The sequence below is a fragment of the Cavia porcellus genome, unplaced genomic scaffold (assembly GCF_034190915.1).
Source record: "Cavia porcellus strain 051 isolate PalLab524CR breed Dunkin Hartley unplaced genomic scaffold, mCavPor4.1 scaffold_11, whole genome shotgun sequence".
NCBI lineage: Eukaryota > Metazoa > Chordata > Mammalia > Rodentia > Caviidae > Cavia > Cavia porcellus.
Window position 1 is genome coordinate 43,730,616 of NW_026947494.1, and position 26,726 is coordinate 43,757,341.

General features: G+C 34.0%; 1 protein-coding gene across 3 annotated transcripts in view; it reads right to left on the reverse strand.

Annotated features, from left to right (window-relative positions):
* Window positions 1-355: 355 nt before the first annotated feature.
* The window catches only part of Dhx29 (DExH-box helicase 29), a 48,777-nt gene continuing 22,406 nt past the window's right edge, over window positions 356-26,726 (reverse strand). For 2 of the 3 annotated variants that reach the window (XM_063258148.1, XM_063258150.1), the window contains 18 exons: window positions 25,574-26,176; window positions 24,253-24,396; window positions 22,193-22,369; window positions 21,492-21,629; window positions 18,609-18,695; window positions 17,276-17,420; window positions 17,045-17,162; window positions 16,112-16,196; window positions 14,531-14,619; window positions 13,334-13,462; window positions 13,177-13,252; window positions 12,234-12,458; window positions 8,386-8,522; window positions 7,952-8,045; window positions 6,134-6,433; window positions 4,956-5,087; window positions 3,775-3,871; window positions 356-641 (listed from right to left, as the gene is read on the reverse strand). In XM_063258148.1, the coding sequence (XP_063114218.1) occupies window positions 586-641; window positions 3,775-3,871; window positions 4,956-5,087; window positions 6,134-6,433; window positions 7,952-8,045; window positions 8,386-8,522; window positions 12,234-12,458; window positions 13,177-13,252; window positions 13,334-13,462; window positions 14,531-14,619; window positions 16,112-16,196; window positions 17,045-17,162; window positions 17,276-17,420; window positions 18,609-18,695; window positions 21,492-21,629; window positions 22,193-22,369; window positions 24,253-24,396; window positions 25,574-26,176 (2,832 nt within the window). In that variant the 3' untranslated portion in view covers window positions 356-585. The remainder of the gene's footprint in view (window positions 642-3,774; window positions 3,872-4,955; window positions 5,088-6,133; window positions 6,434-7,951; window positions 8,046-8,385; window positions 8,523-12,233; window positions 12,459-13,176; window positions 13,253-13,333; window positions 13,463-14,530; window positions 14,620-16,111; window positions 16,197-17,044; window positions 17,163-17,275; window positions 17,421-18,608; window positions 18,696-21,491; window positions 21,630-22,192; window positions 22,370-24,252; window positions 24,397-25,573; window positions 26,177-26,726) is intronic. The other variant, XM_003470262.5, reaches the window with a different exon arrangement.

Consider the following 26,726-nt stretch of genomic DNA (forward strand, 5'->3'; position numbering starts at 1 on the left):
TCTGAACCGAGGCAAATGGTGTAAGCTATCGCAACCCAAGGATTTAAGTAACATTAATCATTCTTGCCTGTCCCCCACACTACATATTTGTTTTCTGAATGTTACCAGAATAGGTCACATCTATTAATACTGCACTGAGTTTCTGATTTGAGTATCAAATGTTAACTGATTTATGAGATTTTTATTTTTCATGGAAATTTAGTTATTAGTGTTTCTGGAGCTCCTTTCACTTCTAAGACAAAACAGTTTCCAAATGTCAGAGACTGACAGAGAATGAGGCTGCACAGAGAACCACACTGCAAGTGACAATAGACACAGGCCTTGCCCTTAAGACACATAATGATGTGCAAAAAAGGATGATACCAAAGTATTTATTGTAAATGTAGTGGCAAATATACTGAGAGCAATCATTAAAAAGGAACTAGAAAATTACACATGTTGAAAGTATGTGCTTCTTTCCTCCACCTTTTAGGTTATGGCTAGTACCAACATTTTCGGTAATAAAACACTTAATGGGATGATCCATTTTCTCATAATTTCATGATTGTATCTTCAGCTTAAAGCAGCTGACCATAAATTTCAGTATCAATTACTATTCTCCATCTTTATCAATTCTGTAATGATTTGTAGAATCTTGTCATCTGAATGAAAAGAAATCATGAATTAGTACAACATAGATTTTCTAATATATACACATATAAAGAAGTATACTTCATTAAAAGATTATCTTAAAAGTATAAACACCACAATATTCACTATAATACTACAGATATTCATAAAACATTGTTTTTTGCCCTAAAATATGTTGAGTATTATTATACCTATTTTAACATGTTAACGTTTTGGGGGGAAAAAAAAATCAACATTTGTGTATGTGTAGGCTAAGGTCCGAAATAGTTATCTGGACTTCTTTATGTGGAATTATTTCTTTTAATAATTCCATTAAGACAAGAAGTTTCCCAACTTTCCCCCCATGTTGAAATACACCGAAGGCTCTATTGAGTCTTGCACATTCTTCAGAGTATGGCAGGATATCCACAGAATGAGCAAGGAACAAATGTTGCCAGTTTTTGCATGTTCAATCCAAAGAGAGCAAAACATTGAGCGGGGGAGTGCTCTTGGAGAGGTGTCAGTGAGAGAAGTGACAGGCCTCTCTACACAACAAAGAGATCAAATACCAACTCTTTTGACAAACAGAGCAAGTAAGGCAGTATTATTTGTTGATCGAGCTGGTATCCTAAACAGCTGCTTCTATCTCTAAATAGCTGCTCTGAAACTGATTTCCTAAACATCTCATGACCACTTTTCCAGAAAGTTGTAATTATCAGGGCTACAAGACTGAATTATTACATGTACAGTGCTTTCATTGCTACTAGTTTGCAATGGGCATTTTAATAACTGAGCCCAGGATATGACTCTCAATTGTGGGGAGCTATAATGCAATTAAAAAAAGGGAAAGGAAAAACAAGTAGCATGGGAAAAGGGGAAGAGGATCACTTGCTAGAAGTAGAACAACAGCATTTCTAGAAAAAAATCATGATTTTTAATCTGATGAAGAGAATGCGAGAAAGCATAAGAGCAACTACAGTTACTTTTCAAAACTTTAAAAGTCAGTCACAATTTTTCTTTATAGTAAGCCCAGAAACAAAGGACACTGATGTATTTTATCTTCCTTCCCAAGTCCAAAGCAACCTTTGCTTTCTCTTTTATGGGAAAGAGAAACACTGAAACCACTTTAAAATTCATTTAAAAGTTAATTCATTTGAAAGATAAGATTCAACCTGTCCTTTATATAATGCAATTGTAACGCTGAAATTGTAATGCACTTAGGTCCCTAAGAAGCTCATGACCCTTCCTGTTTAGATATGTTGAGACCTGATCTAAGTTTCTTTCTATTTTTTTTTTTTGTCTTTTTCCTTTTTATCAGTACCGGGGATCGAACTCACGACTGCCTGCTTGCAAGGCAGGCGCTTATGCCGCTGAGCTAAATCCCCAGCCCCCTAATCTAAGTTTCTAGTGGTATAAGAAAATTAATATACTTCAAGGTTTATGCATTCAAAAATTACAGAAACAAACACAGAGGGTGAGTCTTCAGCATAGGACCGCTTATCTATCAGCAGCTTCTCAATTTGCCTGGCTATGAGAATTAACTGGGGGTACTTTGTCAAATAAATTCACAATGAACCCAGTGATCAACTGTTAACTATTAAAGAAAAATCAAACTGAAGTGCTTCACGATGTGATGCCAGGAAAAGAATATAGCACCAATCAGAAAATACTATTTTCCTAAAACTTGATTCTAATCAAGCCTGTCTGTACAAGTGACTACAGTAGGAGTATGTAGGAAATTCAGGAACTCAGAACTTGTCCAATCAAAGCCTAGGGATGCAACCAACCAAATTCTACATGTGTGACATCCCACCAGTAAAACAATCCACTCAAAAATAATAAAACTATATTTAAAAAGCTAATAATCATAACTATAATAATATGACCATAGGCTTCACCTATAGAGAAGATTAATATGGCTTTGGATTTTTTTAAACAGAGTGATTTTTATGATTTGGTATGTTAGGGAAGCACTGTCCCAAGCTAACTGGAAATTTAGGTGTCTTATTGAGATTTCTATTAAATGGTAATATACTTATTTTATACAGATAATAATTTTGCATAAATGAGAAATGCTGTGATAAGCCCTATAGAAAGTTGCCAATTAAAAAAGGATGATATTACTAGAATATGCATTCTACCTCTAAATATCTGCTCTGAAACAGTGTAATTTCAGACTAAAATAGTAAAGTAGTTTAATAGGATGGTAATAACTAGTAAAGTTTATGCTCAGTTTTTTTATTTCCCCTTTTTTTTGTTTTCTGGAGACAGGGTCTTGCCATGTAATCCAGGCTGGCCTTGACCTCACTATGTAGCTCAGGCTGGTATCACAGTGCCTCAGCCTCTAGAATTGTAAGTGTATGCCACCAAGCCTGGCTACACTCAATTTTTATTATCCCTTTTTCTGTGGAATGGCCAGGAGTTTTGAGGAAAAATTCATAAGAGATAGTAGTAAATTAATCGTAAGAGGATACTTAAATTGTGAATACTATAATCATACATTGTCTCAAATTAATGGAATTCAGCATAAAATATTTTATTAAACTTTTGGGCCCCTTTTATTTGTCTACTGTTTACCTACCTCCCTAACTAATCCATCTATCTTTTGACAGGATCTTGCTAAATTGCCTAGGCTGGCCTTGAACTTGGGATCTTCCTGATTCAGCCCCCCAAATAGCTGGGATTACAAGTATACACCATGATGCCTTGTAAAATAATGTTTTTAAAATTTTTTTTAAGGCTAGTCAAGTGAAGCAGTGGGAGTGAAGAAGGAACAAAGAAATCTGTAACTGGCTGTGATCAATTAGTTGTAATCACCACTGCACTCGGACCAGCCGTAAAATAATTTTTAATTACATGTAACTTATGAATTAAATGTGCTACTGTGCACTTAATGTTAAATAACTTCTAAAATCTTAACTCTCTTAGAAAGGTTTTCTTTTTTTTTTTTTTAATCGGTACCAGGGATTGAACTCACGACTGCCTGCTTCCAAGGCAGGCGCTTATGCCGCTGAGCTAAATCCCCAGCCCCTAGAAAGGTTTTCTATGCATTCATGCATATATGTATGTATACATACATACAAAGTATATGTCTGTGTGTGTGTGTGTGTGTGTGTGTGTGTGTATGTACACTCTATTCCAACTATATTACAATTAAATACTTACTTTCAAGGGACATCTTTGGATTTTCAAGCTTTTTTCTTAAAACAGAATCAATGAGAACTCTTAGTTGTTTGAAAATGACAGCTATCTTTACAGGGGCCTATTAAGTAGAGTCAACAAAATGAACAAAGTTAGTTCTGGGTAATATAAATATGTTTAAATAAATTAAGAAATGCATGTATCTTACACCTTACCTGCCTTAGTTCATCTTGATTTTTAACATAAAATACAATAGGGTAAAATATGGGCAGATCATCTCCTGGTAGCTAGGCTGTACAAATCTCAAGCTTTCCTTTTTAATTTGCTATCTCTAGAATAAAACAACTTTTATTTCAATAACCGTACTCTTACATAAACTCTATGGGAGTCATGACTGAAGTTTTGGGGAGGGAATTTTTTTTAACAGCCCTACTGAAATACAATGTACAAACCCTAGAAATGTATGGTCATTGCTAAGGTGTTATTTTGGTTTTACTTTGTTTTTGAGACAGGGTTTTGCTATACAGTTTGGGCTGGCCTTGAACTCACTATGTAGCCCAGGCTGGCCTCGAACTCACAGTGATTCTTCTGCCTCCCAAGTGCTATAGGATTACAGGTGTGTGCCACTATGCCTGGTTTAAGGGTTTCAATGATTTTAGTAAATTTACAGAGTTGTACAACCATTACCACAACCCAGTTATAGAACAGCTCCATCATTCCAGCTTTGCTGTAGAAAAAAATACTGCAGACTTTTTAAAGTTCCATGTAAAACTCACCTTTCCAGTCCTAGATACACAAGTACCATAATATAACATAATGGAAAGAATTGTATTTAAGCTAATCAATATTGCTAGGAGCTACAGAGAAACAGAAATAAACAGTTTAATTTATCCAAAGAATGTGACAGCACATATTAAAAACATGAATCTGGTCTTTGTATGGTTGGCCAAATGTAGTAGAATAAACATATGTTTGGGGATGGATAATCCCAAATTTGAATCTTGTTCTACCAATAAATAACAAATATAATCTAGGAAAGTTATAATCTTAAGGTCCTGAGTTCAATTCCCAGTACAAAAAAAAAAAAAAAAAAAAAGTTATTATAGGAAGAGACTACATAAACTTCAAATTTTTAAAGTTCTACTTTAATGGCATTAGAAGCTGAAAATTTTTATGTAACCAATAAAATCATTTGGGTCGTGTACCTGAAAATAGATCCAGCCATCAACAGAAAGAAGACGTTCCCGGTGTTGAACTTCTATCTCACCACCAAAGAGTAAAACTGGAAAGGGAGTTATTAGGGTTGTTTCCCTTAAATACACTCTGCCATACCTTATCTATGTAAGGAAAAAAAGAAAAACACAACTTCAGAGTCTAAGAATAGATATGCCTTGGGCTAGGGATTTAGCTCAGTGGCACAGTGCCTGCTTGGCAAGCACGAGTTCGATTCCCAATACCCACCTCCCAAAAAAGAATATATATGACTTGATCATAAATGAATCTAGATATAAGGAATTTTATAGTGCTAATGACATTAAATAACTAATGTTAAAACAAAGCTATGATTAAGTTTCTGGTTTCTACCTTAATGGCCAGCTAGTCAGTAATTTTTCATGTTTCACATTTAAGCTTGATAACATCAGAAGTTTTCAAGCCAGTGCTTGAAACTGTAGATTCTTGTTACTTTAAGAAATATAATGGAGGGGGCTGGGAATATAGTTCAGCAGTATAGACAACTGCCTGGCAAGCACAAGGTCCTGTCTGACTTCCAGTACAAAAAAAAAAAGATAATAGAGGCATTTTTAATAAAGGGAGGTATACTAGCTTAAAAACGAGTCAATACAATAGGTAATAAAAAATCCAAAATATGAAGCACAGCATATGCCATCTTTCACCATAAGTTCAAGAAAATGGAGTAGAAATGCAGCCATAATTCAAAAATTGATCTAACTATAATCTATATTTGTTATTAAATTATCTTAGGTAATACAGTGACTCAAACTGTTGACTAATCACACATATTTCTACTACTCCATTGAATCCACCCTTTATCTGGAATGGGATATACAACACGTGTTTTTCCCTTTTGAGACAACACCTTTTAGTGAAACAGGGAACAGATATATTATTCACTAATATCTATTTGCTATGATTGTCTTTATTCCAAGTAGCAAAAGTGATCGTCAGAGTACAATAGTAAATGAAAAAAATTAAATATTTTTTGTTTTGTTTGAAAATCTACATGCTTCTAGATTTCATATATAAATGAAAATGAATAGTACAAACTAAGAATTAAATGAATACCCAGTTGGGCATCCCAACTTGTCACAAATGACTTCTAGAATAATGCCCTGAATCCTGAAATTAAGAATGAGTACTTTACCTTCTCCTGATATAAAAGCCATCCATAAGTTTGTAAATCACGATTTACTGAGGATGGATGTACTTGTGCTTTGCCTTGAGCTGTCTCTACAACACAAGCCAATTTTTCTGTAATATCCACTGACTTTGTGTAGATTATTTTCCCCACATTGTCATAGAGTCCTGCAGCCAATACAGCTTTAAGAAGGGCAATTTCTTGGAAAGAAAGTGTGGGGGGTGCTCTCTTTCCTTCCCAGCTGGTAGATGCAGAAGATGAAAATCCGGCTGCCTTAACCAACTTTATCAATTCCTGTTTGACATCCTAGATTTATGTTGAAAAGACATAATGATAGTTGATTAAAATATAGAAATTTCCAAAAATCTTGTAATTTATATTACTATTTCCTATAAGAAAGAGAGAATGCTGTTTGTTAGTTCACTGTAGCCCCCAAATTAAGCTAGAGTAGGAAAAAAAAGTCCTGGAGTCAGCTCATGTCAGAGCCTTAAATTTTAGATGTCACAGAACATAAGAATATTTATGAAAACAATAAAAATATACCTGAATGTATTTTTATTCACCATTTTTACTTCAATAACATCCCACCCCCAGTCCCTGAACATTTCTACTCAATTAAGATGATCACATAAAGAAGAGCACTGGAAAAGAATTATAGAGTAATCTTGATCCTAGATTGTAGATATCTTTACTTGTTTCTGGGAATCTCACTTTAATTTCATTAATAACTCTGATAAAAAGTTTATTTATGGAAACTACATTTAATCTAAAATTGTGCCAAAAGTATTTTTCTATCTCTAATATTGTCAACCAACAAAACTACTACGAAGAAGCACAAGCATTATTCACAGTTCATGAGATACAAGTAATTAAAAGGTGGTGTTTACATTTAGGATATTCTTCAGGCTTTTGGTTTGAGGCTTAGCAGAGGTTCTGACTCAAGGGGAGGAAGGACCTAACTGATAGCTGCTGTAACACTACAGAGTTGGCAAAGAGACCTAAAAAGAGGCAGGTAGAAGAGACAAGAAAAAGCTCAGAGCAAGAAGTGGGTGGAAGCAATGTGGAAATTAAAGGAAAGTTAAGACAAAAGACAAAGGGCTAAATTGGAGAAATAGGTCACCTTTGGGCCAACTAACTAGGATTTCCACATTCTGAATCTCAGTTATTTAGCCAGGAAGCAGCTATTTCCAGAACGTAGAAAACACCAGAACACAATATACCTTATTTCTTTAAAAAATAAACACCTAATAGGAAAAAAATTGAAAGGAGTAACTATAGATGAAGAAACTTATGTAAATATCAACCATATTTAAGGTATGAACCTTGTTTAGCTCATGATTTTAACTACCTATAAAAAATTTAACAGCTCATTAGGATATTTAAACATTGTATATTTGATGACACTAAGGCATCTTTTAAATCTGTGATAATGTTACAGACACACAATGATCTGACACCTTGGATTTGTATAAAAATATCCAGAGAACAGAAAACAAGATTGATTACATGTTGACAATTACGGAAATAGGAAACAGGTATATGGGACTTCATTATAGTATTCTACTTTTTGGCATGCTTTCCATAGTTAACCATCAATTTTCAGAGTTGAGAAGAAGACATTTGCTCAATATATAATGATTGTTAAGTTCTATTTTAAATCACTGTGTAATATCTACACGTTACTTGTTACAAAAATTACAAGCTTATTCAATAATTGTTAAATACTATGTGTCAAGCATTATCTACTCTAAGCAATCTGTTTTCTACAATAAACCTGTTGTAACTAAGCATCTGACAGAGTTAGAGAGATACATTAGGAATTACCTCTAGGGTTAACAGTGATGTTCTATTAAGAAAATTTCTTCGACAGTACGTGATTTCAAAACGATAGCCTCCCTCTTGCCGTGCTTGTTTCCATCTAGACAAAATGTTAATAAATGAATAAAGCTCACCATATTTTTTTTTCCAAGTTCTCTTTTTTCACAGATGGTAACCAGAGAAATTGTAAAATGATTATTTAAGGGGTCTTGTTTGTTACAGTATCTATGTTATATAAGAATTTTAATTGCAATGTTTTTATCAACAACAATTATTAAATTACTAATACATACATGTAATATCAAGTACATAGTTCTGATGGAGCATATTTAGTATGAATCTTTAACATAATTGTACCATGAGAGGTGAAAAAATAAAAATAAATGGATAATTTTTTAAAGTAAATATCCTCAGGTTAATCCCCAAATTATTTTTTTTACCCTAGATAAGCATTGTAGATCGTCAGATGGTCTGAATCTGCTATAGCCAAAGCTGATTTTGCAAGATCTGCTTCATCTTTTCGGCCAATTGGTGTGATAAAAGGAGACTTTTCTGTCATAACTGCTGCCAGTGTTGCCTGCCCACAAATAACAAATAATGTGTCATTAGAAATATACACTGAAAGGTGGGCTAGGTGCTGTATGTCTATTATCCTAACATTTTGGGGATAGAGGCAGGAGGATTGTAATGAGTTTGAGGCCATCCTGGACTACACAGCAAGAGTCCCTGAACTATGCAGTGAGATCCTACCTAAAACAACCAAACCAAACAGACAAACAGACAAATGTACTGAAAGTTGATTCGTAAAATAAATCATTGACCGTGATTTAAGTTGCCTGTATTTACCATGCTTTACCATAGCTAACATATTTTCATTAAAGTAGTTGCTTTTGTCTTATGAACTTGAGAAACATGTGATTTATTTATTTAGTTTTTTTGAGACAGGGTCTCACTATGCAGTTGAGCCTGGCATTGAGCTCACTTTGTAGCCCAGGCTGGTCCTGAACTCACAACGATCCTCCTGCCTCAGCCTCCCAAGTGCTGAGATTATAGGCATGAGCCACCATGCTTAGCTTAAACATGTTACTTATTTTTATAGCATCTCTATGAGGCAAACAAGTAATGGCACCAAAATCAGGAAAACAACAAAAAATTGAAAATGAGTATATGATTTATACTGTCTTGCAGATAGACATAATCTCAAAATCATAGCTTAGTTATCTTGACCCCTACACTGCAGATTTTCCACTGATTGCACTGCTATTTAAAAGTAAGCTGGACTATATAACCACCTATGTGTTGTAGCTTTTCTTATAAACTATCGTGGCAGAGGTTATTTTTTGAACTTAGCACGATTTTCTTCCCCTTTTTCTGCATTGCTAGGGACCAAATCCAGATCCAAATCCATGTTAGGCATCCCCAGCCCCACAGATACTTTTAATAGGGACTAGAGCAATACGTTGGCCTCTTTCTGCTATGGTTTTCAATAGCCTTGATTTATTTTTTTTTCCCAAGTCCATTTTATTCAAGGATAAAAAGAAACAAGAAAAACTACAACAAAATTTCAAAACATGTCAATCAGGGCGCAACAATGGTACATACATTGCATACTATCATCCCCCAATCATTCAGCCAGGGCACAAGACATCTGAATTCAATTGTCTGAACAATACCAACACAAATCTTTCACTTCAGTGAACTCAGAGAAATTAGTATACCTATCTTAACTATTTTTTATGTACATATACATTTTTTTTCTTTCAGCTTGTCACATTAGTAAAACAATATGATGTTTACACGTGTGTCTTATTTCACTAATGGGTATGTTCTCAAGTTGCATCCATTTACCTATAAAAGTGTCTAGCTTATCCTCCTTTATGGCTGAGTAGTACTCCATTGTATAAAAATACCACAATTTTTAATCCATTCCTCCGTCGATAGGCATTTACCAAAATCCGGCTATTATAAACTGTGTTGCTATAAACATAGGTGCACATATATCACTGTGGTATGTTTTTAGTTCTTTTGGGAAGAAACCCAAAAGGGTAATAGCTGGGTTGAATGGGACCTCCAATCCTAGTTTTTTGAGGAATCTCCACACTGATTTCTATAGTGGTTGCACCTGTCTCTATCCCCCCCCCCAACAGTCCTAAGGGGTTCCTTTTCCTCCACAACCCTTCCAGTATTTGTTATTGCTTGATGTGTTGAGAGTAGCCATTCTTTCTAGGATGAGGTGGAATCTCAGTGTTGTTTTAATTTGCATCTCTCGAATGACCAGTGATGTTGAACATTTTTTCACATATTTATTTGCTGTTTGTATTTCTTCATCTGACAAGTATATATTCATCTCAGCTGCCCATTTTTGGATTGGATCTTTAAATCTGGGATGACTTTTTTTTATAGTTTTTTTGTGTGTGTCCTTGGGCTCACTTTGTAGCCCAGATTGGTCTTGAATTTGCAATGGTCTGCCTGCCTTAGTCTCCTGAGTGCTGGGATTACAGGACTGTACCACCACACTAGGCATTTTTTTTTTTTTTTTTGAGTTCTTTATATGTTCTCAATAGTAATTCTTTGTCTGAGGAACAGCTGGAAAACATTTTCTCCCACGGTGTGAGTTGTCTCTTCTGTTGGTGGTTTCTCTTGCTGTGCAAAAGCTTTTCAGTAGGGTGAGATTCCAGTTGCTGATTCTTTGTGATAGTTCCCGTGCAAACTGGGTTTTGTTGATTAAGTCTTTGCCTACACCAATGTCTTTAAGAGCTTACCTACTTTATCTTCCAGCAGATTTAATGTTTTTGTTTTAATATTAAGATCTTTGATACATTCTGATTTTAGCTTAGTACGTAGTGAAAGATATGGGTCCAGTTTTAATCTTCAGCATGTGTAGTACCAGTTTTTCCAGGATCATTTATTAAAGAGGCTGTCTTTCTTCCAGTGAATATGTTTGGCACCTTTGTCTAACATAAGGTGGCTTAGTGTATCTGCAGTTGTTTCTGCATCTTCTAATATGTTTCATTGATCTTTGGATCTGTTTTTTGCTTACCACACTGTTTTTATCACAGTAGCTTTATAGTATAATTTCAAGCCAGGGATTGTGATGCTCACTGTCTTATCTTTGTTGCCCAGGATTGCCTTTGCTATTCTAAGTTTCTTCTGGTTTCAGATGAATTTTAGGGTTTTCTTAATTTTGTGAGATATGCTATTGGAATTTTGATGGGGACTGCACTGAATCTGTATAACAGTTTTAGAAGTATGGCCATTTTCACTATATTATTTCTTCCTACCCAAGAGCATGGTATATCTCTCCAATTTTTAAAATGACCTTTTAAAATTCTATTTTATTTTAATTTATTAATTTTTTGATACCAGGGATGTAACTCATGACCTTGAGCTTGCCAGGCACTGAGCTAAATCCCCAGCCCTAGCTTTCCATTTTCTAATATCTTCTTCAACCTTTTTCAGAGTATTGTAGTTTTCAATATAGAGATCTTTTTCTTCCTTTGTTAGACTGATTTTTAGGTGCTTCATTTTTTTGGATAACAACCTTGACTTAAAACCCAGAAAGGAACACAGCTTGTTAAAACTAGAAAGGTGGAATGGCGTTACAGGAATATGTGCCCAGAAATTCAGACAGATGTATAAAATTTGTAATTCTCAAATAATTTTAGGAAAGAAAACTGGTAATTACTGGCTCAGAGGATGAACTCAGATAAAAGTTTTTTTTTTTTTTTTTTTAAGTCTATTTCTCAAAGTCTGTGGTGTCTTAAAACTTCCTTGGTAGAGCTTCCTTAAAACAAGCCTGGTAGAGCATATCTATAATTTTAGCCTTGCAGGAGGATTATTCTGTGTTCAAAGCCCACCTGGATTACGCATTGAACTCAAAGCCAACTGAGCTACACAACAGGTCCTGTCTAAAAAAAAAACCCAAACAACAACAAAAAACCTTCCTTAAGAATTAGCTACTACAAACAATAAAATTTTAAAAGTTACAATTTAATTAAAAAATGTTTCAAGTGGGTTAATAGCAAAAATCTAGATAAGCCAAACTTTCTAAACAGTATCTATAGTATTCTCAAGAAAATTGATGAATAGATTTTCTTGTATATAAATAGAAAAAGATAAATATATTAAAAAATCCTCACCAAATATTTAGGTCTGTTGGGTTTTAATGTTAGTATAGGCATTCTATTTAAATATTAAAATACTTTAAATTACAAATAAAAATTACTTCTCAACTTAATTTCCCAACCAAATGACATTTAAAGTAAAATAGCAGCAGCATTTTACTTACCACTGGATCAAGGCAGCCAAATATGGCACCAAAAATAAGCATCTTGCCAATTTTGACATTCACTGGTAAAGCTGCAAGGTGTTGGCCCAATGGAGTCAGCTTAGGCTCATTTAGTTCACAAGCTCCAATTTTTCGGAGTAAATTCATTGCGTTGCTGATTACTTGAAGCTGAGGAGGATCTAAGGCTTTGGAGAGGAAATCTTCAGGAGAACCAAGATTACATTTCTACATATTGAAAAAGAATGGTAAAAGTAGTATGTGATCAGAAGGAAGTACATTACCCAAAAAAGTAGTATTAAAACTAGTTCAGTAAGATTTTGAGCCAAGAAAGTAAATGTGTAAGGCTGTCGTATTACAGAAGGGCGAGGGGAGAGTGTGTATGTTTGGGGATAGAGTTTGGCATGACAATAAGATCTTCCAGTTCATATTTTAAAGGTTCTTCATTGCTGATTTCTATACAGTCAAAAATCTAAGAACAGGAGAATGTTGTAAAATCTTTCAGCTTAGGAAATCTATAGTCTACATAAAGGTTTCTCAGTCCCAGCACTGTTCATATTTTGGGTTAGGTAATTTGTTTTAGGGTGTATATTGTCAGATGTCCAGCATGATCCTTCATCTCTCCCCACTAGAGACCATGAGTAGCATTTAGCCCTTGCCCAATTACAACAAACATGTCTCCAGATGAGGCCACCTATCTCCTGATACTACATTTAGTTGAGAACTACTGCCTAGGTTATAAGACTGTACTTTAATCTATAAAGTATGAATATTTATGCCAAAATCAAAGCACAGTGGATCTACTTATAAAATGATGGGGAGGGGCATATCTTAAAGAAAAGTTAATCATTTAAAAACTCCATCAACACAGAACAGATTAAGTTTCTTTTTTTTTCTTTCTAAAGAAACAGGAACAAAAAAGTCATTTAAGTTCCTTTGAGACTACCATAATATGAAGACATAATTCCTCCAGAGGTACACGCAAAATTTCAGGAACAGAATAGTTCATAAAGCTTTCAAATCTGAAAAAGAAGATAATATCGTGTCAGGAATGTCACCTACCACTGCTCTGTGCCTTACAAATTTCCAGTGCTTTGTCATACCTTTCTCTTGTGTATAGTCGGAAACAGAAGCCATCCCTGACTCGCCCAGCTCTCCCCTGGCGTTGTAGAGCACTGGCTTTACTGATAAAAGTCTCGACCAAAGAACTCATCTGACTGCTTTCATGATACCTGAAGAAATGTTTTAGGAAAGAATATGTAGATTACTGACTTATACCAAAATTGCAAAAAAGCTGGAAATATTTAACTTTTCAAATTAAATTGAACTAGCTAGGTGTGGCAGAACATGCCTATAATCTCAGCACTTGGGAAACAGAGGCAGGAGGATTACTGTGAGTTCAAGACCAGCCTAGGCTACAAAGTGAGCTCAAGGCCAGCCTGAACTGCATAGTGAGACCCTGTCTCAAAAAAAAAAGTCCTTTACTCTTGAGGACAAACATTTCCCAAATCACATTTCCCACTTAAGTAGTTAGCAAACATTCCATACTAAATCTCATACTACCAAAAGAAAAGCTGGGACACAAGGAAAAAAACTTTAACTTAGCTCAAATGAATCTGACCTAGGAATATTATTTTTTATAAGATGCAAATAAGTCCTGAAAATATAAGCAACAATTCACCTTTACTTGGATAGTAATAATTCTTTTTCAGGTCCTGGTGTATTTTCATAATATTGGGGATAATGTACATACACTTTTACTTATTGTTTGTATATAGATTTTTTTTTTAAATGCTATGGGTAACATAAAGTAGTAATCTTTTTGCTGGAGGTTCAGTTGAGGTTACTTGTTGTGTTCTAGGTAATGTACTAAGTACTTTCGACTAGGGAAATTTCATTTTCTCCATTTACATAATGAGGAACCAAATGATTAGAAAGATTATATTTTACTCAAGATTACAGATCAGACATTGAAAACCAGCTGTGACCCACAACCTATGTTCTTGTATTATAATCCCATAAATAATGCTTCTACTAAGCAATTTTATAAACACAAAAAAACTTAAAAATTATGCATTTTTCTAAAAATTTTTAAAATGTCTTATGGTAAACCTCATAATATGAAATTCTGACATTTATGGTAGGACATTTTATAGGCCTTACCTTTGTAAGGCTTTTTGCTTTGGGAAAAATTCAGACATTTGAGGTTTTTCCCTGTATGTTTCTGGAATTTCTTCAAGATTTCAAAAGCCCCAAACTTCCCAGATGAAAATGTTTTGATTTGGTAAATTCAGACTTACTTATTTTCTTTTGTTCTTCCAGTGTCAATTACAAACACAACATCTGGAATAGTGATACCTGTCTCTGCAATATTTGTTGCTAAAACAATCTGAAAAGAAACAAAAAGCTAAAACATTTATACAACGTTCAGCAGTATACTCATTTAAACTTCTTACGTAGTTTGAGTTGATGAATTTTTAAGTCAATTTTATTCACAAAATTTACAGTTATTTCTGTGTAATTTTAATTTGCTCTAATTAGTTTCATTTCAACCTGTTAAATAGACTGAAGTCACAGATTTTTATTCAAAACATTTCCACGAATTCTAGTGAGTCATCTTAAAAATTCTAGAAATAGAATGGGAAACTGTGCCCAGGAATGGAAGATAGCTTAGCAAAATTCATAATAATAATAATAATAAAAACTATATGTATATGGCACATCATTGAGAATTGGGTAGCTGTTCTGGCTTTCTGTTACTTGTTAAACTGCACACATCACTTTTCCTCTGGGCCTCAATTACTTCAGCGCAAATCAGGAGGTAGAAATACATGATTTCTTAGGTGTAGCTAGTTCTAAAACTTTTTTTTTTTTTTTTATACCAGGGATTGAATTCGACCTTGCCCTTGCCAAGCAGGTGCTTATACCACTGTAGCTCTAAAATTCTTAACAGTGATAACTGATAGTATAGCCTACTGCACTTTTTATATCATTGTTGAATCCCTGGAGATAAACATTTAGGAAATTTGAGGTCAACTCCACTAAGCTCTGATGTATTTCAGTACAGAATAATATCTTTACCTATTCTTTTACTCTAGAAATGGAATACAGATTATTAAGAGCTAGATGAGACTTGAGTCGTAATTCTACTTCAGTGGTGTTCAGATTTCTCTCTTTATATTTCTTCCTTTCCTTCCTTCCTTCCTTAGAAAACAAAAACCAAAATAAAAAAACCCAAACACAACAGGGAAGCACAAATGTTACCAAAGCATAGTGTCAGTATCCCTGGAGTTAGGAAAGCATCAGTTTAATTTAACCCTGATTTAAGAGGAGAAAAGTGAGGCTGAATAACTGGCAAAGGCTATACAGATGTGTGGCAGTTTAGGGACTAGCACCCAGGCTTCGTGCATTATAGTTAGGGTTTTATCTGATGGCTCCGTGTTCCCACAGTGCCTACACTGGGCTTTGCCCTTCTCAGAGACATTTGTTGCTAAGCATCTCTTCATTCAGCACTTTGAATGGAAAATACAATTAAAGTACATAGAGTAGTTCCATAACCCAAGAGTCTAGGTACTGTAAAAATAATAAGGAATGAACTGCTTAGAGATCAAGAATCCTGCCAAGACTTAAATACCTCCAAATATTCAACTTCCTTCATAAGATCTTTTGGGAAAAAGTAATTTGTTTCTTACAAGCAAGTCAGGCCATATTTTTCAACAACCACTCCCCAAAAGAGTCTAATCCTTCGAATAGCACATAATATAAAAATGCTTCAATTTTAGTATTAGATTCACTTCTGATCATGTTAAGCTACAAGGCACTTGCAGTCTGCCATGCTTTATAAAGCACTTATTTCATGAAAGTTCTGTACTGAATTTTACCTTCCTGACTCCTGGAGGAGGAGGTGTGAAGGCTGCAGCTTGATCTTGAGTTGAAAGAATAGAATGCAGAGCTATCACTTTATATCTGAAAGTTAAAATCATAGTTCTTAGCAAGAGTTTCTCTTTAGAAGACACTGCAAAGAATAACAAAATTTATTTGCACATAGGAAGCAACTGTAAAGTTTTTATTATGAAATATTTAAAAACAGAAATTCACAGAATAGTCTGGTCAAAACCCCATATACACCCAACACAGAGAAAAGTTAGTATGAATGCACTGTATACTGAATAACCCCTTTCTGAAAAGCTTGCAGAAGTGTTTCTTATTTGGAAGCATACCAAATTTTGACTTTTAGTAGGGATGCCAAGCTATATATGAAAACCTAAGGCTTAAAAAATTTAAAAAATATTCAGATATTAATGGGACAACCATGACAGCATTAATAAACTATATCAGAATAGTTAAAATGTTGATTTCACATAAATGAATGATAACCTGCAACCTTCATGGGGTTTTGCATGATTCACTGTGTTTATGGGGAAAGAAGCCACCATTTTATGCTTAGCCACAAGATTCTCCTGCTTTATCACTGAGCTATGTCCTTAGCCCTTTTTAGTTTACTTTTGCTTTTGAGACACAGTCTCACTAGGCTGCCCAGGCTGAACTTGAACTTGCAATCCTCCAGCCTCTCTAAATGCTGCATTTAATAGGTGTTAACACCATGCCAAGATTTGCTTAATCATATTAAGAGAACAGAACATGCAGATAAGTACCTAAAACTTTTTCAGAAATGTCACAAAAGCATAAAACCTCTCTGCATCATAGAAAATTTTAAAGGTGAAAAGACTTTCAAAACTGTGAACAAGAGTTTTAGTACATTAAATGTTTTCTATTTTAAAATTATAAGGAATATACTAAAGACTTATAGTTACCTCTCAGAATGAAATCTTCTATCATTTGATAGGAGATCATATAACTGTTGAATATGAGCAAGGCCTGGTAAAAAGATCAGTACTGCTCCTTCAATATTTTTGAATTGAGGACTTCTATCTAAAATTGAAAAAAGGTACAATATTCAACAAAAGAAACAGCACACAAAATATTAATAAAACACCAGCAGTTTCTAGAAATGACATATCACTGAGACACATATTAGAAATTACCTAAATATACAAGAAGTTCCAAAATGAGATCCAGGTTGATTTTATGAGGATTCATGTACAAAATAGCATGCTGAGTACGGTTGCTATATTTTTCGTAAAATGGATTTAAATCAGCACTCACTCCTGTTTGAATTGGTATATATTCCTAAAAGAAACCAAATCAGAGAAAGAGGAACAAAACCATAGAGCATTAAGAGTTTTTAGAAAAAGGAAAAAAAGGAAGTATCTGCAAGTATTCAGACCTTTTTTCACTGTTATTATTATTTTAGTAAAATATGCAAGAGTACTATTTTGAAAGTAGAAAAACTATCAAAATTTCAAATACGGCTATAATTTTATCTAACACTTATAAGCAAGACCTATTATCATGGCATGTTAACATTAAAAGAAAAACTAGAAAAACATGGTAATTGTGTTTATACTACTCTTTGGCAATTAAAAAGCAACCAGGGCAAGAGAGGTCATAACTTTCATAAGGTAGTATATACTTGTCTCATTTCTTCTATAGTCTATTCTGGCTACTAAGTTCCAATTATCTCTTCTGAAATACACACACACACACACACACAGACACACACACACACACACACACACAGAATTTTTTCTTTGGTTTGTGAAATTATAGTTCTTGATATCTTGGTTTATCTGTTTAATTGAATGATAAGGTAATCGTAACCTAGTGTTTCCATGGGTTTGCATACATGCATAAAATACAAATAAAAATACACATAATGGAAATAATGTCTCTAGGACCACTGGCTAAAATGTGGGATAATGTGGCTTTTACAAGATTTCTAAAACAAGAAATTGAGACTAACTCCATAGAAAGAATTGTATGCCTAAGCAGCTTTGCTATAGAGCTAGGATTGACTTCTCCCACGAGAGGCTGGTAAGAAAACCAGTAACAGAGATCTAGGTTTTAGGAAACCTGGTTTGATGACACATGCCTGTAATCCCAGCACTTGAGAGACTGTGGCAGAAGGGTCACCAAGTTTGAGGCCAACTTGGGCTATATAGTGAAGTCAAAGCCAGCCTGAACTATATAGTGAGACCCTGTCTCAAAAGAAAAGAAAAAAACAAAAACAACAATAGCACTAGATCATGGGCCTCTATCATCTTGACCACCTATGGTGATGAGACAATAGAGAAAATCACTACAGATTTACTCCTCAATAAATTATATTGCTATGGCTCTATTACAAAGTTATTTATATGGTCCTTAATTTTATGTGTATATCTAAAGGGCCCAGAATACATAAGAAGACAATTAAAATATCACAAATTTAGAACTACAATCTATGAAACAAAGATTAAAGAAATTGCTTATACTCACATTTGTTTCCTCCAAATTATATTCAAATCCAATGTGAGCCATATGATTTTTTTTTAAACCTATATGACTTAAAAACTCTTGTGGAACCTGTGAACAAATCGACTCAGTAGATGTCTACAGAGTGTTCTTCCCCACAACATCATAATACACATTCTTCTCAGCTGCACACAGGACATTCTGTGAAACAGAATACATACTATCCCACAGAACATTAAGTAAATGCTAAGGAATTGAAATTATCCCTTGCATATTATCTGACCATAGTGTAATGAAATCAGAAATCAATGGCAAAAGAAACCAGAAAAACTATATCAAACCTGGAAATTAAATAAGACCCTCTTGAAAAACCAATGGGTCACAGATGAAATTAAACAGTATCTATAATTAAATGATAATGCCAATACAACATACCAGAACTTATGGGATGCAATGAGAGCAGTCTTAAGAGGGAAATTTATAGCCATGAATTCTCATATAAGCTAATGTTGAACATCAAACATCTAGAAAAAAAGAACAAGGGGCCAGGGATTTAGCTCAGCAGCATAAGCACCTGCTTGGCAAATGCAAGGTCATGAGTTCAATCCCTGACACCAAAAAACCAAAACCAAAACAAACAAACAAAAGAACAAATCAAATCCAAAGTTTGTACAAGGGAAGAAATTATAAAGAGCAGAAATCAATGCATTGAGATTAAGAAAACAATAGAAAGAATCAATGAATCCAAGAGTTGGTTCTTTGAAAGATTAAATAAAAATTGATAAATGCTTAGCCAATCTTATCGAAAAGACAAAAGACTCAAATTCACGGAATTAGGAATGGAAAGGGTGAAATAGTAACAGACTCTGTGGAAATCCAGAAGATCATCAATACTACTTTGAGAACCTGTACTTTAATAAGATGGAAAACACAAAAGAAATGAACAGATTTCTAGATACATATGAATCACCAAAACTGAATTAAGATATAAAAATTCTAAATAACACAGTATCAGTCAATGAAATTGAAAATATAATAAAGAACTTACCAATAAAGAAAAGGTTCTGATGGATTCACTGCTGAATTCTACAAGAAATTTAGAGAAGAGCTAATGCCACTACTGAGGAAACTCTTAAATGAAATCAATTCCAAAGTCATTCCTGGAAGCAAGCATTAAAGGAGGACTCAAACAAAAAAGAGAACTACAGGCCAATCTCCCTAATAAACATAGATGTAAAAATTCTCCCTAAGATACTGGCAAACAGGATGCAGCAGATCATCAAGAAGATTATTCACCATGACCAAATAGGATTCATCCCAGAGATGCAAGGATAGTTCAACTTATACAAATCAATAAATGTAATATACCATATCAAATGAGCCAAAGACAAAAATCATAGGTTATCTCTATAGACACAGAAAAAGTACTTAACAAAGTCAAACACTCATTTATGATAAAAACCCTGTAAGAAAGTGGAATAGGTCTTTATTTCAATCTGATAAAAGCCATCTGTGACAAATCAAGAGCCAACATCATAGCAACTGACTAAAAGCCAAAAGCTTTCACTCTAAAATCTAAGACAAGGATGTCCACTCTCACCAACTTAATACAGTTCTGGAAACATTAGCCAGAGCAATTAGACAAGAAAAAAGGAATAAGGATAAGAAAGGAAGAAGCTGAATCATTATTTGCAGAAAACATGATACTCTACATAGAAGACCCCACAATTTCTACCAAAATTTTTCTAGATTTAATAACCAAATTCATAGATGGATAAAGTCAACACCCAAAAATCAATGACATTCTTCACACTAACAACAAATGCACTAAGAGAGAAATTAGGGAAACAGTACCTTTCATAATAGCATGCAAAAAAATGAAATACTTAGGAATCAATCTAACAAAGGAAGTAAAAGTTCTACATTGAAAATTATAGTATTCTGTAATATTTGATAAAAGTCATGGTTTTAATCCTTTGCAAGTGCCTAGACTACAGACAGCTTTTGCGACAGATTAAGAATACTACCATCATTCAAGAGATGCAAATTAAAACAAAACTGACATTTTGCCTCACTTCAGAAATAATGGTTATTATTAAGAAATTAACCAATAAGAAATGCTGGCCAGGCTATGGGAAAAAGGAACCCTCTCATCCACTGTTGGTGAAAGTGTAGACTGTTGCAACCACTGTGGAAATCAGTATGGAGACTGCTCAAAAAACTAGGATTCCACCCAGCTACTCCCCACTTGGGTATCTTCCCAGAAGAATTAAAAACATCATGCCACAGTGTCATATGTGCACCCATGTTTACAGCAAAACAGTTTGTAATAGCTAAATCTTGGAAATAACTGAAATGCTAATCAACTGAGAAATGGATTAAAAAAACATTTTTTTTATACAGTGGAGTACTAGCTATAAGGAAGGATAAACTTGAGACATTTCTAGGAAAATGGATGCACCTTGCGACCATACTCAAGTGAAATAAATTGGTCACATGTGTAAATATTGTACTGTTTCTCTGGTATGATAAACCAGAAGTATAAATAAGGACCAAAGAATATAAAAAACATTGTGAAATAGGAAGAAATTGTTCAGAAAAAAGGGGAACGAGGGAGGGTGGAGGGGGAAAGGAAGGAAGGAAAAAGAAAAAAAAATAGTAAAAGAAGGATATAATGGAAACAAAGCTTTCATAAATGGGGAGAGGAGGCCTTAGATGGAAGGAAGGGGGGTTGGGGAAAAATAAAGAGGAATCAGGATACATCATGTGCAGTTACAAATTCCCTGTGATAAATGTGATCATTCTGAATATCTAAATTGTAAACTTGGTAAGTATTAAAAAAAAAAAAAAAAAAAAACTTGTGGTAGGCAATACCCTAGACAACATTCACACTATTTTCTTTTTTACCTGATACTTTATTCCCCCAGCTTTGCTTGTAATATTAACAGTTATTTCTTCCTCCTCCTCCAGAAATTTCTGACAATATTCTGAATCTTTCTCAAGTACAAATCCTGTTTCTTCTATTATATCTTCAAGATGAAAAACCTAGAGCGAGGCAATAAATAGATAAACCTAAATTCGTTTCAGTAAATATTACTCTAAACAGGGAATTGATGCTCTTTGAATGATACCTAACTAATTTAGAAGATTATTAGGAAAAAACTTCCTTAGTATTTTTTGAAAGTGAAGAACTTGGCTGACACAGATGAGTCTGCTGCTAAGTCTCAGGAGAAATCACATTATGGTCTTGTTTTAAAATTTAAGAGTAGACTAAACTAAAAAGCATTAAAAATAGAAACAAAGCTTAGAAGACTGCCCTACATTTGAGGATAGGTGACAAAGGAGTTCCTTATTGCCGTGTAGCCACTCTCACTGTAGATGTAATGACTCTGATGTGAACATGTTTGATGTCCTGTACCCTCAGGTCTGCTGTCCGAACTTTGCTTTCCATCCTATCAACCCTTAGGCAAGGTCGCATCAGGCATGTGATTCTCATGGCCATCTTCAGGTCCACTCTTGACTTGTAGAATCCTAGGAATAGTTCTGGGCTCAGAGTATGAGGACCTATTTTCTAGGGAAACTGGTGTGAATATGCTCTAACAACTTACCTCAACAGGATAACTTCTTCCTGAAATTCTGAGAATAGGACAATGTGTGAAATATGTAGAAAACTTTTCGCTGTCCACAGTAGCACTCATTAAAATCAAGTGTAGATCAGAACGTTTCTGTAAAATTTCCTTCAAGATACTTAGTAGAAAATCTGACTGTACACTTCTTTCATGAACCTAATGCAAAAGTAATTCAAAAATTAATCATATGCATAAGGTCTAGTAAAAAGATTAAATAATTTGACACACAAATCTACCAAAAGTTCATCAGTATTTAAGTATATAGTGAACCAAAGTACTTTTTCATTAGATTTGGGGGTGGGTACCAGAAATTGAACTTAGGACCTCACACTTGCCAGGCAGGTGTCATTCCACTGAGCTAAATCCCCAGCCCCCCAAATTTCTCATTAGAAATATATTTTAGTACTTTGGTTCACGTTGACCCTTGTCACTGATAAAATCTAGGTCTGAGCCATGTGAAGCTATACCTGTGATACTTCTTCTCCTCTGCAGTGTTATGACTTGTGTTTAGGTTTCCTCCCAAAGTCTTATATGGTCATAGGTGGAGTTTTTCCAGAGTTAGCTGAATTTATAGTGTGTGTTGCTGGAACTGACTCATGGCGCAATGCTAGGATCAAGGGCACTAGGATTAAGGGTGTGAGTGCTACCCACCCAAAGTAGCCTAGATAAAATATTAGGCAGAAAGAGCTGTGGTCGTCCTATGCTTGCTTTGTTGCCTTCTGCCCTCCATTAACTGTTCCTCTTCTGTGATGCCCCTCTGCTATGCCATGCCACCTTGGAACCAGCTGATTATGGACTAAAATCTCTACAAACTAATGACTACATAAGCCTTTCCTTCTTTAATTTTGGGTGTTGAGTATTTTGTCTCAGCAATGAGAAAAATTAAGATGGCATCCCATGTGTATCTCTTTAATGAGGTGAGAGGGGGCCTGCTAAAGCAGAACGTCAGCCTTTTCTTTCTGAACATATTAGTGATAACTGTATGACTTATTCCCTCATTAAGGAAAAAGAAATCCTATGTAAAAATTAGTTCCTATCATTTGTCTATTACCAAAAATTAACTATTTAATAATAAATTGCCTAGCCATATTCCACAACAAGAAAATGGTTCAATAAATCATGGGATATTCAAAGTATACAAAAAAGTATGTTTTTGTAGAACATCTAATGATGTGAACACTGATGTTAACAGACATTCTAAATATGCATACATAAATACATTAATTAAATATTAGCATTATTCTTTCCTGAATTATGAGGTTATAGAAAATTTTAATTTTCTATTGTAATATTTCCTAAACAAAAGGCAAAAAGTAACCAAATAATCTATATTTAGCCTATAAATTAAAAATAAAATGAATAAACTTTTCACTTCTGCTTTCTGAACTCAGTGAATTAACATTCACAAAAAGCTTAATATGACAAACTTTTAATCATTTTTGAATAGTAGAAATGCTATGTAGTTTTTCTTGAAAAATTATACACATGCAAATTAACTTATAAGACTAGGCTAGTATACCACTAAGGTATACCAGGTATACTCAGAGGTATATAGCTGAAAGAAAAAAGAAATAGTGATACATTTTTGGGTCTTGTAAAAGAGTTAAAGCAGATCATCTACACCTAACTATAGTAGTTGAGAAACAGACCAGTAAAAAAGCATAGACTGGTACTAGAATGCCTGGAATTGAACTTTCAGATACAGAACTTACTGGATATATGAATTTGGTAAACTATTTGAGTTTTATGTATTTTGACTTCCTCAACTGTACTTCACTGGGTCACTGGAAGAATTAAATGAATTTGTGCACGTGCGCATGCATGTGTGTGTATGCACAAATAGCATCAAGCATGTAGCAAATATTACAGTATTTATAGAATAAATAACAGACAATCACTAGAGAAAATAAAATTAATTTTATGTAAAATGTCTGGCATTTAGTATGAACCAAGAAAATTTTAAGCAGTATTAAAAGTAACATCAGTTGAATATAAAAATGTTTAGAATTTAACTGAATGCAACTATAGAATCTACTCACCTCATCTACAATAACATGAGACACATTAGAGAGAAGGCTATCTTCTTGAAGTTTTCTTATCAAAACTCCTGTTGTACAATAAAGCAACCTGGTAGATTCACTAGCTCGAGATTCCATCCGGATCTGATATCCACATAAAGAATTCTGAAGGAAGAACACAAAGCCATGGGTAGAGACTCACAATCTAGGAAACAAGTTGAAAGTAAAGCACAGGTGCTGATTTTGTTACTATATGGAGCAATCTTAAGTAAATTTATTTAGTGTAATTCATTATTATCAAAAATACTTTTCCATGGTTGTCATTTATATAAAAGTGTAACATTTGTATTGATAATTTTAGACAGAAAAGCTTTCATTCTTTTCAAGGCATTGAAGCTAAAAGATATTTACCTGGTTTCACATACTATTAATATGATTATAAAAAATTTATCTCAGTGCAAAATATTAAGGTACTCAAGAACAGAATTTTACAGCAGCTTCTGTAACTTGGTCTACTTTTCGATGAAGATCTGGTAAATCTGCTACCACTAAAAGCAGATGTACCACAGCAGTGGTGCCTATTGGGAATCTTGGGGTACCATCCATTCCTAGCATACTTTATTTCTTTTCCCTGAATTCATTTCTTTGTGTTGTGTATATGACTGTTATTCCTTATAGGGTAGAAACTGTGTCTTTTTGTTCTCTTTTATTTCCTAATAGAAAATCAATTTGCTAAATAAAAAAAATTTTAATGAAAGGGTACAGTCTTACAAAAATATATGCCATCTCCAAAAAGCATAAAACTATAATTCATTGTATTTAATTCTAGCCAGTTTAGTTAAATGAATTCTTATATACTACAGTCACTCTGGTTAAGATTTGTTCAGTTTTGTGTTCACAAAACACAAAATTAATCTTTAAGTACTTTTACCATTTTTTAAAAATATTGGGTTTGAAAAATAGTCTAGTATATTAACCTACATTGTTTTCCCATTCTCCTCATTGAAAATTAATGAAGATCATTTGGGAATGCATTCCACAGAAAAGATTTACAAAGTCATAAGCCATATGATATTAGAGTAAAATCTGAACTTATACATATTCTTTGAATGTTCAATTTAGTGGCTAATATATTTGAACATTTAATTATAAAACTAATATAGTTTTCTTTTATATGAGATACTAATGAAGGAATTACTGATAACTTCATTTAAAGCAGCATACATAACTCACTATCAAAGAAAGCATGAAAAGTGTTTGAACAACCAGAACTTGTATATGGTATAGGTTCTACTTGGATTCCAAGAGCAGATGAGTAATGCTGTCATGAATGATATCTTACCCTTCCTCCAGGTCCACTTTCACAGCCCAATTCATCACACACTCTGGTGGCTAGACTCACTGCTGAGATTCTTCGGGGCTGGGTACAGACAATGTTACATTTACTTGTTTCCCACTCATTCAGAAGCAGATCTTCTAACAGAAAATGAGGTACTTGAGTACTTTTACCACTCCCTGTTTCACCTGCCACAACTACTACTCGGTGTCTTTTAAGGGTTTCCACAATTGAATCCCTGTGTTTGAACACAGGTAACTGTTGTCTTTCCTTTAAAAGTCTCTGATACTTAGGTGTACTTTGTAACTTTCTAAAAAGATTTCTAACAGATTCTAAATCTTTTGCATTTGCTGATTCCAAGGACAGAGCAGAAAAATCCTCATCAGAAACTAAATTTTCCCAAGATTCCTCAGGATCTTCAGAGTTTTCTTTCTTATTATCTGTATGCTGTTGTTGCTGCTGCTGTTTCAATTTATTCAAAAGTTTGGCAATAAAAAGATCACGTGGCTTATTGGTTTCCATTTTATTTAATTCTTCCTTTTTCTTCTCTGCATCACTCCACTCTAGCCAAACATCTCGATAAGTGGGAGGGAGTAACTGATGAATGGACTACAAAGGAAAAAAATGGCAGTATTCTATTGTCACTATTGAATATCAAAATTCAATAGATTACAACTTGTAAGTACAGTTATAATTCTCTTAAAATATAATGACTCAAACTAGTAAGTTATTACTTTAATATATATGTACACTGATACAAATTCATAAACAATGTATCATTCAATATAAATCTCTTGATTTACTAGTTACATGAAGTTGGGTGAGTAACTTAAATTTCTGGGTGCCTCAGTTTTTGTATTTAAAAGCAAGTAATAATAAATAGTACTTTCCCCACAGATATCATCTGAGGCTAAGTTTAAGATAGTATATGTGAAGTACTTATTCATAGACTCAAATATTATTGAGTAAATATTTATTATCTGCTTCTGCAGGGGTGCTATATAAAATGTAGACCTGTAAAACACTTTTTAAATGTACAAGGCAACCTTTGAGATTTTGACAGTTGTATATTATAGGTCAAAATACTCTAAAATGAACCACAATAGATGGAAACTAATTTATTCTAATTTTGTGCTGTAAAAGAACTCACAAGGATCTC